A 12,098-nucleotide genomic window follows, 5' to 3' on the forward strand; every position below is an offset into this window, starting at 1 on the left:
CGGGTGGGCTTCCCCTGGGCCGCGGAGACGTCATGGTGGCCTCGGCCTGGTTTCCTGTCACTAGCGAGGCAGCTGCTCCAGCTCTTGGCCTGTGGTTTTCCGTGCCGTGCCTTGTAGGTGCTGCACCGGCTCGTGGCACACAGAGCTCTTTGTAATTGCCGTGTGGCGTGCAGGAACGTTCTCAGTGGACAAAGCACGGTAGCCAGGTTTTCAGATGACCTGCCACTCTCAGCTACCCCTGGTGGTTGCCTGGTGGTGATGTCATGAAGCCTGGTTCTTCCAGCCCGGGGTAGGGGGTTGCCGGAGGGCAGGGTGCAGTCTGAGGAGCAGCTCAGCCCGGAGAGCAGGTGGCCTCACCGGCTCAGCAGCCAGGCCTGCCGACTCCCCTCTCTCCTGAAGCTTCTGACGCCGCTCACGCCTCATAAGAAGCCTGTGCAGCTCTGAGTCAGGGCCTGACTGGAGAGCCCCAGCCTCCCTGTCGGGGAGGAGGAAGTGTTCCTTTTTCCGAGCAAGTCGGGAGATGGAGGCCCCAGAGGGCAGCAGCACGACCCTGGAGGGCAGCGAGGGAACGCCCCCTCCCTTGCCCTGCTGTGTGTCCACACACACACTCCTTTGGTCAAAGCCTTCTTGTACACTCATCTCATGCCAGGCGCTGTTCTGGGCGCTGGGAACACAGGGACCCCAGGGAATCAGGACCCAAGCCGGGACTACCTGCAGGCACGGTTCATGCAGGGACCGGGGCAGGTGGCATGTGACAGCCGAGAGCATGTGCAGACAGGTGCCCGCAGGGGCGCCCGCCGGGGGAGCAGGAGCGCACTTGCTGTGCCCAGGGCGCCCGCCGGGAGGGCAGGAGCGCACTTGCTGTGCCCAGGGCGCCTGGCCACGAGGGCCGTGCAGACTGTGCCTCCGCTGGGCTGTCCTGAGCTTCCGCCTGCAGGGCCCACGCACTGGGTTCGAAAAGTGTGCATGTTCTTTTGGTCTCACAGGGCCCTGCAGGGACTCAGTGCAGGTGATGGTTAAGGGTTCAGCAGACAGAGCTGAGCTGGAACCCAGTGCTTCCCTTCACCAGCTGCTAGACCTCTGGCGATGACAGGCCTTTCTGTGCCTCCGTAGTCTGTATTTGTAAAAAGAGGCTAAAAGTGATGGCTCCCTTAGAGAATAGTTGTAAAGACTGAAATGCCCAGAACTGGCCTGGCCTGTGGTCACCAGGGACGTGAAGAACCCTGACAGCAGTCAGCATGGCCCTTTCCTGATGCCTGTGGCATCCACTGACCCCTTCTGTCCGCATAGAACCCCTAAAGCAGGAAGAGAATGGGACGGCAGTGGGGTTGGGAGAGACCTGCTCCACCTACTGGCACGTCCCAGCCAAGGACATAGTCACCTTCCCACCTCATCCAAGGGGTAGCCGAGTGCCGTGGGGCGCCAGGATGATGAGAGCTCGGCAGGTGAGCTGAGAAAAGCTGAGGCCTGGGCCGGGTGCTGGGTTCCTGCCTCGGTGGAGCCGGGGTGTCTTCACCAGCTGTCCCAGGGCGGGTGGGCCCAAGGCCAGGCTATGGGCAGCAGCACTCGAGAAGACGCTTACCGTGTGTGCCAGCCTTGCACTTGAGGCCGCGCGCCTGTCTTAACTTGCACAGAAATCTCTCTAGAGATGAGAGCACTGGGGCTCTTTCAGTAACTTGCCCCCAGTTACAGCACAGTTAAGTAGAATCTCCCCGAGTCAGCTGACTCACGAAGGAGCACCAGGGAGGTTGAGGGCCCCAGGCTGTTGGAACTGAAGGTTGCGGAGAGTGCAGCCTTTTGTGGGGAGGCCAAACAGGGCACACAGGCCCTCCCCTGGGGGTGGCGGGAGGGAGCAGTCCTCAAGCTGGCCTGCCGCCGCTGCCGTGGGCCCCATTTCATCGCATGCAGCGCAGTGACTGCAGGCAGCCAGATGATGACTCACGTGACGTCAGGTCTCCTCCCCTGCACCCTTCCCACAGAGCGAAGGCGCCTGGGGGCTGATCTGGGTTAAGTTGGGCCTCAGTCTAACCCTGCGTCAGGATCGCGGGGAGCCCCGCCGGAAACGGCTGAGACCAGAGCCTGACCAGAGCCTGACCATAGCCTGCCCCAGAACGAGTGCGCCGAGTCTCAGGCGGGCCTGGGGCTTCCAGGCTGGTCTTAAGGCTCCCCAGGTGATCCTCACGCAAAAGCAGGGTTGAGAACCACAGGGCCAGGTGACTCGCGCTTGATGCCTTGAGTCCCAGCGTGCAGTCCCGAGCCCCGCCCAGTCAGCCCGCGAGCCCCTCCCCGCACACCGCGCCCCGCCCCGTCAGATGGCTTAGTTTGGTGCTGAGCTGAGATGCGATGCGTCTGTCCCCTTGTTCCAGGAGCGTGTTCCTGGAGCATCCTCCGTCTCCCTCCACACCACGTCCACCCCCGGGGCCTTGCGGGCCTTTTTTATTCTGTGTTCCCAGGGCCTGTCACTTGAGAGGTGCGAGTGTGTTGTTGAGAGAGCGTCTTGTGGTGGGATTAACAAGACTGTGAGGTTATGTTGGCCTCTTTTTTTTTTGTTTGTTTTTACTCCATGAACAATTCATTAGAAGCATTTTTTTTTAAACTGGCCTAACGTTTTCCTGGCGCACACCTGGCTAGCTGATGCTGACCATGTCTGCTTTTAGTGATCTGACTGTTCAGCAAAGAAAAATGAAACAAGAATGGTACGTTTCATGACTGTGTCTTAATGAAATCTCCCCCCCTTTCCCTCTTTTCCCTTCTCCATTCAAAATGATTTAAGAATGTTATACAAATGCCAAGGGAGAGAATGGTATAGAAGAGTATCCAGATGTTAAAGAAATGCCCAGTAATGAAGAGCGTCTGTTAGATTTTAATAGGGTAAGTGGACTGTCCTCCTCCTTACTACTAACTCGCAGTGGCCGCCAGCGCCCCGCACAACCCGGGAGTCTCGCGGCTGCCTCTCCCGTCACCGAGCTCTCTCGGCTGCGACCCTTTGGTCTGCCTCGCCTCCCACTCACTGCCAAGGCCTCCCGCCGCCCCCCTTCTCCTTGCAGTCCGTCCCTCACTCCTGCCAGAGCGTGTTTGCCCCACACACGTCTGACCCTGTGGTTCCCCCTTAAGATGCTTGAGTGGACACCCTTTCCATCTTTCAAAATGCGCAGCAGGAAGGAGCCCCTCCAGTCACACCTGCACCTCCCGGCCACCACCCCCCTTCCCAGGGGTGTGCCCTGCCCGCCCCCTGCCCCCATAGAGCTCCACTGTGGCCCCCCAGCAGCAGCTGAAGGCACCGTGTGTCCGCCGCCCCCCGCCTTCTGCCCTGCCCGAGCTCTTGGGGGGCCAGCTCAGGAAGGGCCCGGACCTCGCCTGGTTAAGCAGGCAGCTGAATAAATCCAAAGGAGCCCCTCTGGCTTCTCTGCGTGATTTGTCAGTGTCAGTGGAAGTCTGGTGAAAGTCGTCCGTCCCCCGCCCCCGCCCCCGCCCCGAGCGCCCCCGGGGTCTTTGTGTCCGTGGACCTGCTGGACGTAACGCATCAAGACAGGCGTCTGGGGCATCCCCAGCGTTCTCTGCATCCAGCTCCGTGACCGTTCTGACCCGACCGCCACCCCAGCTTCAGTCCCCAGACCGCCTGGCTGCTGGTCCCTCCTCCTCACCTCCGCACACAGCCGGTGTGCCCGTCCCGTGCACCCACCTTGCAGCCGACCGCAGTCCTCCGGGCTCCTCCGGGCTCTCCCGCCTCCCCCGTTCACACTCCCCCGCCCCCTTCGCCGCCCCGCCCCGCTGCCGTGCGCTTCGCCGCGGGCTTCCTGCTTCCACCCGCCCCTCCACCCCCCAACAGTCTCTCTCACACAACAAGGCACAGCGGCCGCACTGTTACTTCACTCCGTCGCCCAGGAGGTGGGTGCTGTTCTGCCAGTTTGCAGACGAGAAAACTAAAGGCCCGGAAAGATTCTGAGGGCCTTCGCCGCTGGCTCAGGGGGTAAAGAACCCGCCTGCCAGGCAGGAGACGCAGGTTCAATCCTGGGTCGGGAAGATTCCCCCCTGGAGGAGGACACGGCAGCCCACTCCAGTATCCTTGCCTGGAGAATCCTGTGGACAGAGGAGCGGGGAACAAGAGGGGGGGCTTCAGTCCATGGGGTCACAGAGAGTCCAACACGACCAAGCACACACGAGCACAGATTTTCCAAACACGCCTCTGAAGTCGCACAGCCAGAGCCTGCGCGTCGACCGAGCCGTGCCCTCAGCCCCTGAGTTCAACGCCCCCGCCACTGACCGCGATGTCCTTCCGCCCTTGTGCACGGAGTGGGTGCTCTCTCCCTGCCAGGCCTGTGTGTCCGCCCTCGCGCGCCTCTCTGCTCCCATGCCCTCCGCTCCCCGGTTGGTGTGGCAGTCTTTCTGTGCTCCTTCCTCGGGGGGCTCTCAACCACGGACAGTACTGCCATCTGGAGATGGGGGTGGGGGCGGGGTGGGTGTTGCTAAGCCACTGTGACTGGCGGGGGGGCATTGCTAGTTACTGTAGTAAGTACGGGGTGCTGGTCACCACGAGGGAGGGGCTTTTTGCTAGCCACTTGTTAGTTATATGAATGAGGGGCACTGCTCATCATTGGGGGAACGGGAAGAATTACCCAGTCACTGTCAGGGGAGGGTGGCTTGGCTAATTAACCGTGATGCAGGGAAGCACTGCTGGGCACTGTGACGGGAGGGGCCGCCACTTGCAGCTAGAGTCCCGAGGGCCGGGAAGTTGCCCGTCTGCTGGGTGGGGGGGCAGTCCCACACAGCCAAGAGTTTCTCTAAAACGTCCCCCATGCCAGTGGGCCCCCCATTCAGAAGCACTGCCCCCAGGGTCCCTGCCAGCTCTGCTTTTTCTGTGGCCCAGCTCTCTTCTCAGCACCTCCTCAAAAGAACTGCTGTCCCCGCCACTCCTGTCTGGACCCCCATCAGCGACCCCCTGCCCGCCCCAGCTGGTCGGCGCAGCAGGAAGCCGGGAGGAGTGTGGGTGGGTCTGTCTGCTTGCTGTCCGCCCCTGGAATGGAGCCCCAGGAGGGCAAGGCGGCGCTCAGAGACTCCAGAGGGCGGGAACGTGGAGAATCAGGGTCCGGGGTCCTTTACAGGTCAGGAGGGAGAGCTTGTTCGTTTTGCTTTCAAACAGGAAAACTTCAAAGTCTGGTAACTCTCCACCGGAAAATATCCACCAACAGTGTGTTCCTTAATCTCTGTATGTGGAAGAAAGCGTCTCCCCGGCCCTTCTGTGGCCTTTCGAAAACTCGTTCCTTGTCCCTCTCCCCTCAGGTGTCTTCTGTTTATGAAGCGAGGTGCACAGCAGAGCAGGACGCCGGAGCCCAGCCCAACGGCTTCCACCGCACGCCGCGCTGCAGCGCCGGCTCCGCCGCGGAGGACTCCGGCTCGGAGGGTGGAGGCGAGTGGGCGGACCCCGGCGCGGAGGCGCTCTTCTCCCGGACTCATCTCTAACCCCGCCCCCCCGCAGAGCAGTACAAGTGTTTTTTTTTTTTTTTTTAATTGCTATGTGAGGGGGAAAGTACCCTTTTGTGAGGCCTGTTAATCTAAAACAACAACTTAGGTTTCTTCTTCAATTAACTGGTTCAGATCAGTAATTCTCTTTCTCTTCTTGCTTATTTTAGAGTTGAGGACAGCTGTCCTGTTGAAGATTTTCTTTCTTTTTTTTTTTTTTCTTCTTCTTCCAAGCTGTTAAAATTCTTGGCTCTCTGAACTAGACTAGAACCGGTGTGCATGTGCTCGTCTTAGAAGCATCACTGCCTTCCGCGTCCTCTCGCTGCCGCAGCCCTCCCCACCTCCGGCCGCAGTCCGTCACCGCCCCCCCTTGCTAGCACCGCAGCGTCAGCGCCCACGTCCACTCCTCAGAGACTCTAGCTTCGGGGACACGCAGGCTCTGTCCTCTCCGAACTGGGGTGTGAATGCTTACCCCTGCGGCGGGTCAGTGCCTGTCTCCGGAGGCCAGAGGGCAGCCTGGGTGACTCATCCCCGGTCTCCATTCAGTAAAAAAAATCTCATGTACATTTAACGTAGGAACTGCAAGGGTGTGCTTTTAGAGACTTAACAAAAATACTGTGTTTTCTATCTTAGGATCTTCCCCTAGAGAATGTACCATGGACAGTGCCATGGTCGGTGACCTCCTCGCTAGCTGAGGCAGCCAAGGACTTGGGGGTATGGGGTGGCATGTAAGGCCAGGTGGGGCAGAGGGCGGGGCAGTGCACCCCAGCCTGCTGTCGTCGCAGTCTCTTTGCCCGCCCCCGACACCGGTCAGGGTTTGCGGTGAGTCTTGGCAATACTCGGTGAGGACCTGGGTTGCAGGTGAGATTCTTGCAGTGACCGACATGGAATCCAAGCCCCTCCCCCCGCCCTAGAACTTGAGATTGTAAACGTCTGACCCGAAACAAAGGCCACCTCACGACCCCAAAGAGACCTTGGCTGCAGCAGCTGGCTGCGCTCCTGGCTCTGACTTAGAGTAGCTTAGATCTCCTTTTGTGTTTGAGAGAATGTTCTGGGCAAGTTCTGTGTGGCGGGTCTGAGAGCAGAGTCCTGGTTTCTCCCGTACCGGTGTGAGGGCTCCACGGGGCCACTGGCCCGTGTCGTCGGGAAGCCAGGGCTCGGTCAGTCTCGTCCAGGCCCATCCGTTTCACGACGGTCACTTCCTCAAGCTTTTCACACCGCCGCGCAACAGGCTGAAGTTAGAAGGAGCAATATTTGCAAAACCTAAATGTTTAAAGTTACTTTTCTTTTTTTAACCGACGTGTGAGATCAGTTGAGCGTGTCTGTAACGTCGGGAAGTCTTAACTGGATGAGACAGCTCCACCACTGATTCTGGCAGGCACTAGACACTTAATATGTTCTAGCTGGGAGCTGAGCTGGCCGAGAATATGAGGTTTGCTTCAAGCATTGGGTTTCGTTGCCTTGCCTTCATGATGACACAGGAAACTCCCTCCAGGGCTGTGGAGTCACCCCCTCCCCCGGCACTCTCTGTCCTCACTGTGGGAAACCTGATGGGCCGTGGGGTTTGGTCTCACCACACGTCAGGGTTTGTTTTTATACAGCACATCTTTGACACTTTAAAGTGGGTTTGTGTGTGTGTGTGTGTGTGCGCGTGTGTAAGGTTTTTATGTTGCTGTTATTTATTTATAGACTTTATAAGGGTTTATGTATTTTTCTTTCTTCCAGAGCTTCCTAAAAATTGATTAGCATCTGCACTGAAATATAATTTTTAACAGCAAAGGCAAAAAAAGAATTGGAAGTTGTAAAATTCCTTAAAAAAAATCACTACAGTGACGATCATCCTAGAAATCGTTGCTCGTGTAGCCGAGACCAAATAAATAGATTTCAGACACAACCTTTAGCTCGGTGATTTCGGACAGCTGCTTTTTTTTTTTTTTTTTTTTATCATGAAAAGGCTCCAGGTGGTCACGTGCAGACTTCCTCACGCTGGTGGGAAGGCGACGCACCTCCCACGGGAACGGGAAGGGATTAGAAATGGGCGAGGGAGTGAACAGATTACTTATTTATTTGTTTTTGTAGCTAAGTGGCTGAAGCCGGAGGCGCTCAGCGACAGAGTTGAAAGTTGTGGCTTTCAGGTTTGTGAGTGAGTGATCACAAGGAAAAAGCATCTCTTTAAAAAGCTGGCAAAACGCCGGAACACACTGTGGTATGAGGCGCGCTGCACGTCTCGGCGCTGAAGCGCCCGTTCCCCTCCTGGGCCGAGATTCTTTTCCCGTGGCCGTATCGTTCTGATTTCACGTGCACCACAGTAACCGATTTTTTGTTTTGTTTTGTTTTCTTGTGGAGTTAACACCAAATAAAAAAGTTAAAAAGCCGTTGGTTGTCTTTGTTTATCACAGCAAAGATTCTTTTATAAAAGAACACCAGCCTCCTCTTAGCAACTTACTGACCAAAAGTCATGTCGATATTCACTTATGTAACAAATCACCTTTCGTAACACCCACTTACCTAACACCCACAGGTGTTAATTTCTGCAAAGATCACCCTGAGTCAATAATGTGTTAAATTCCAGATGAAGGTTATTTAGCTCTTCCTATGGGCACTGTTGAAAGTCCTGGCGTCTGCTTTGCTGGAGAAGAAAGTGGGTGGGGCCTTGCTGAGAAAAGAACCTACCCCGCCCCTCCACCCCCCATTCCCACCTCTGGGAACTACTGCCTGAATCCTGCTGAGAAAAGAGGCTACCCCCACCTCTCTGTTCCCACCCCTAGGAACTACTGCCTGAATCTTGCAAAGAAAACACCTTTTTGTCCTGTGGTGGTAGAAAAAGCTTAGTCTTTTTGTTCGTGGCGGGGTGGGAGGGGGGTAAATGTGTATTTATATTAACATAATGACTGTACATTTCAAGAAAGTAATATAGTATTTTAAAAGTATAAAAGAAAACTCATCCATACTTCCATCACCCTGAGAGGATAGCTTCTAAGCTTTGTGCGAAACACCTTCCTAGACAGCTGAGTGCATATGTGAATATATGTATAGAGAGAGACATTTACAGTAAGGGTTGTACTACGCTTGCTCTTCTGTAGCTTCAGAAATAGGTTTTTCCTTAAGAGATCTTCACATTGTCAGTAATGATCTGCATCACTTTTACAGCTTATGACTCTATTACATGGATTTAATAAGTTCTGCCAACATGGAGAAAGTTCCCCTCGTGTCTGTTCAGTACCCTAAGTCACATTTCTCTGCTGACGACCTTTAACCATGGGCGTCCTTGGGCAGTGGCTCTGGAAGGCCAGTTCCAGCTTTCGGGACGCCTGCTGCTGGACGGACATCCACACGGACGCGTGGTCTGTGGACCCATGTGTGAGCCCAGACATCCTTTTCTCTCACCATCCGGACGCTGGGCACTCGCCTTCCATGGGCACAGAGGGTTCGAGCTGTGTTCAGCCCGTCCTTTTGGCTTCTGGGATGTGCAGGCATGTTTTTACACGCTTCCCAGTTAGTGCAGTGGTCAAGAATCTGCCTGCCAATGCAGGAGACACAAGAGACTCAGGTGAGAAACCTGGGTCAGGAAGATCCCCTGGAGTAAGAAATGGCAACCCACTCCAGTATTCTTGCCTGGAGAATCCCATGGACAGAGGAGCCTTACAGTCCATGGGGTTGCAATGAGTCGGACACAACTGAAGCGACTTAGCATACATATATTCATCTCCCTCTGAAGAGGGTAGAGCTGCTCTCCCACATTTATGGGGGGTAGATCTCTGAAGCATGCGTCTCATAGACAAGCTAAAGGGGTCAGCCTCACTTTTCCCAGCCCGCCTCAACCCCGCTTTCTGTGAAGTCCGTTGGCAGCCCAGGCTGAGAGCACATCTGTAAGGGGACGCCCAGGGCCCAGCTCCTGGCACCAGGTGAGCCCCTGAGCGCCAACTTGCAGGCCCAGCACCGGGCGGCATTGCTCCGGCATGCCCCCATCACCTTCGCCGGCCAGACCGTACCTCTTCCCGTTTGGCCCCGGCACTGGCTGGGTGGTCAGTGCGGCAGGGGCCGTGTGTCCGCGGAGACGGGCGGTGTCCCAGGAGCGCGCCCTCCACTGTGTCCAGGGCTTCTCTCGTCCATCACCTCCCGGCACAGATGTGTGCCTTACGGCCACACCAGCCATCAGCTCCACCTTTTCACAAAGTATCGTGAGCTTCACAAGGGCACCCACCTGCCAAAGTAGGGTTGGGGAGGGGGCGCCCTGGGCACGGTAACTAGTCACCTGGAGACTTTCTGTTCCCGGGAATCGAGGCGTCACAGCCAAGTGGACGGCGAAGGTGTGGCGGCCCGTGTGGGTGTGTGCCTGCAGAGCTGGGGTTCAGTGGGTACCACTGCAGGTGCCACCCGGCGGCCCGGGCACGTGGGCTGAGTGGCTGAGCGGGGGCCTGGAGGCCAGCTTGTCTGCACACTGGTCTAGGGGGGCAGCAGGCGGGGCCCGGCTTCCCCTGAGCGCTGCAGGTGGGCGGCCTCCCCAGCTGGGCTGTAAGAAACACAGAGACCAGGACGTGGGCTGCTGCCTTTAGACTGCAGCTGGCCTTCATCGCTGGTGGGGAGTTAACAGCTTTTCAGGGGCAGTTGCCTTGGTTTACCGAACTAGTGGCAGCACCTGGCCACGTGGTGGGGGCGCAGGGATCACCCTGTCTGTACCAGGAACACTACCAGCCAGCACTGGGGGCTCGCCACGTGCCAGGCACTCGTCTAAGCAGGGTTTACTCACAACCCTGTGAGGTAGGTACGGTGGCCCCAGTTTACAAATGAGAAAACAGACACAGCGATCGCTTGCTAAGGTCTCACAGCTTGTGACACGGCTCAGATGATTAAAGAATCCGCCTGCATCGCAGGAGACTCCGGATTCAATCCCTGGGTCGGGAAGCTCCCCCGGAGAAGGGAATGGCTTCCAGCATTCTTGGCCCGGAGAATTCCACGGATGGAGGAGCCTGGGGGGCCACAGCCCATGGAGTCACAAAGAGTCTGATGCAACCGAGCGACTTAACATTTTCTTTTCCCTCTCTTCACACCTGGTGGACGGTGGAGCCAGCATTCGAAGTGGACTCTGACCACAGAACCCATCCCAAAGAAAGCCTATGTCTCGCCAAAACCCCACTGTATGAAGCGTGTGGGGCCAGTCGCTTCCGGCAAGCGGTCTCTTTCTGGTCCTGTGCAGTGAGGCCGTCGGGGGCCAAGTCCCGGCCTAGCCACCTGCCCCCTACCCCAGCCCTCTCTGGCCACACACTCCTGGGTGAGCGTCCACTCCTCACCACCCTGGCTGTCAGTGGAAGCTGGCATGCCCAGCCTGGGATGGCTGGGTACCCCTCCTCCCCTCCCTCCACCCAGTGGCTACCCAGCCCTGCCTCAGGGTGAGGCCCTGCAGAGCACGGGGGGCTGGGTGCTCAGTGTGGTCACGTGGCCTTCAGGCGGTGCCCTAGCCCTCCTCTCACCTGTCACGAGATCACCGTGTCCCTCCTGGTGGTGGGGGGGCCGTGGGTAGCAGCAGGACCGAGTGTGCCCATTGGTTCAGGGCCACCAGGTGGGCAGGAGGGTTCCAGGTACCCGGCCCTCTGCGGCTCAGACCTGGAGCTGGCCACTTCCTGCCACAGCCCAGGGGTCATGCGGGGGCCCCCCAAGCGGGGGAGGTCTGTTTCAGGGGGAACCAAGGAGGCACCATCCTCTGGGCCGCCACCCTAACAGGCCCTGGCTGCCCTGGACCACCCCCAGCCTCGTCCCAGAGGGGGCTACGTGAGGGCCTGCGGACCTCCCTTCTGCTTGTCCACCCAAGAAGGGGACTGGCCAGCCTGTGACCCTAGGCTGGGCACCCTCTCCCTGACCATGGATTGAGGACGCCCCCCTCCCCAGGCTCCCAGAGCCAGGCTGGGCCACCCCGGTGACGGGCAGGGAACCCTGCCTCCTCCTCACCAACCCCTGGTGTTGGGGGGACAGGCCCCGAGCCCACCTGAGCCCCCTACCCACCCTGCTCCTCCCCTCCACTCCTCTCTGTCCCTGAGGGTGGGGCTACTGTTCTGAGCCGCCCCCTCCAGCCTTGGGAAGGCTTGGTAAGTCTAGGGGCCTGGCATGGAGCATCACCCACTCGCCCGAGTGAGCAGCTGTGAGGTCACCCCTGGGTGGGGTTCCCGCCTCTACCCCGAGCAGCCTTCGCACTGCCCCCCTCCCACCCCACCCCCCCAGAGCGGGAGCTGAACTGACTGCAGAGCCGTGGGCTCAGGGAAGCCTCGGGGCCACAGGCTGTGAGACCAAGGGCGGCAGCACAGGTCCAAGCCGGGTGCCCAACTTCGGGGCAGGCCCTCCCTCTGCCCAAGAGGAAGCCTGGCTATGTGCTGAGACCTCCAGGCTAACTGAGGGTCAAGTACCGCCACTCCTCCGGGCCTGCCTCCCAGCTCTTCTCCTCCCAGGCCTGGGGCCCCTCCCGCGGCCCTGCTCAGGACCCAGCTCCTGCCCATCACACACGTCCGACGTGACCGAGGCGTGCTCCCGCATCCCGAGAGCTGCTCCCCAGCAATCGCAGGCAGCCCTGCTCAGCCAAGGCTCACCGGGGCCCTCGGGTTCCCCCCGGTAGCCGTCCAGGCCCCAGGGTGGCTGGCTCAGAGGGA

At 58.4% G+C, this 12,098-nt stretch overlaps 1 protein-coding gene across 7 annotated transcripts in view; it reads left to right on the forward strand.

The window, feature by feature from the left end:
• Positions 1–7,835, forward strand: part of KIAA0232 (KIAA0232 ortholog) — an 81,307-nt gene extending 73,472 nt beyond the window's left edge. For 5 of the 7 annotated variants that reach the window (XM_061420914.1, XM_061420919.1, XM_061420915.1 and 2 more), the window contains 2 exons: positions 2,774–2,871; positions 5,281–7,835. In XM_061420914.1, the coding sequence (XP_061276898.1) occupies positions 2,774–2,871; positions 5,281–5,460 (278 nt within the window). In that variant the 3' untranslated portion in view covers positions 5,461–7,835. The remainder of the gene's footprint in view (positions 1–2,773; positions 2,872–5,280) is intronic. The other 2 variants (XM_061420918.1, XM_061420917.1) reach the window with 2 other exon arrangements.
• Positions 7,836–12,098: the final 4,263 nt, after the last annotated feature.

Source organism: Bos javanicus, chromosome 6, assembly GCF_032452875.1.
Source record: "Bos javanicus breed banteng chromosome 6, ARS-OSU_banteng_1.0, whole genome shotgun sequence".
NCBI classification, from domain to species: domain Eukaryota; kingdom Metazoa; phylum Chordata; class Mammalia; order Artiodactyla; family Bovidae; genus Bos; species Bos javanicus.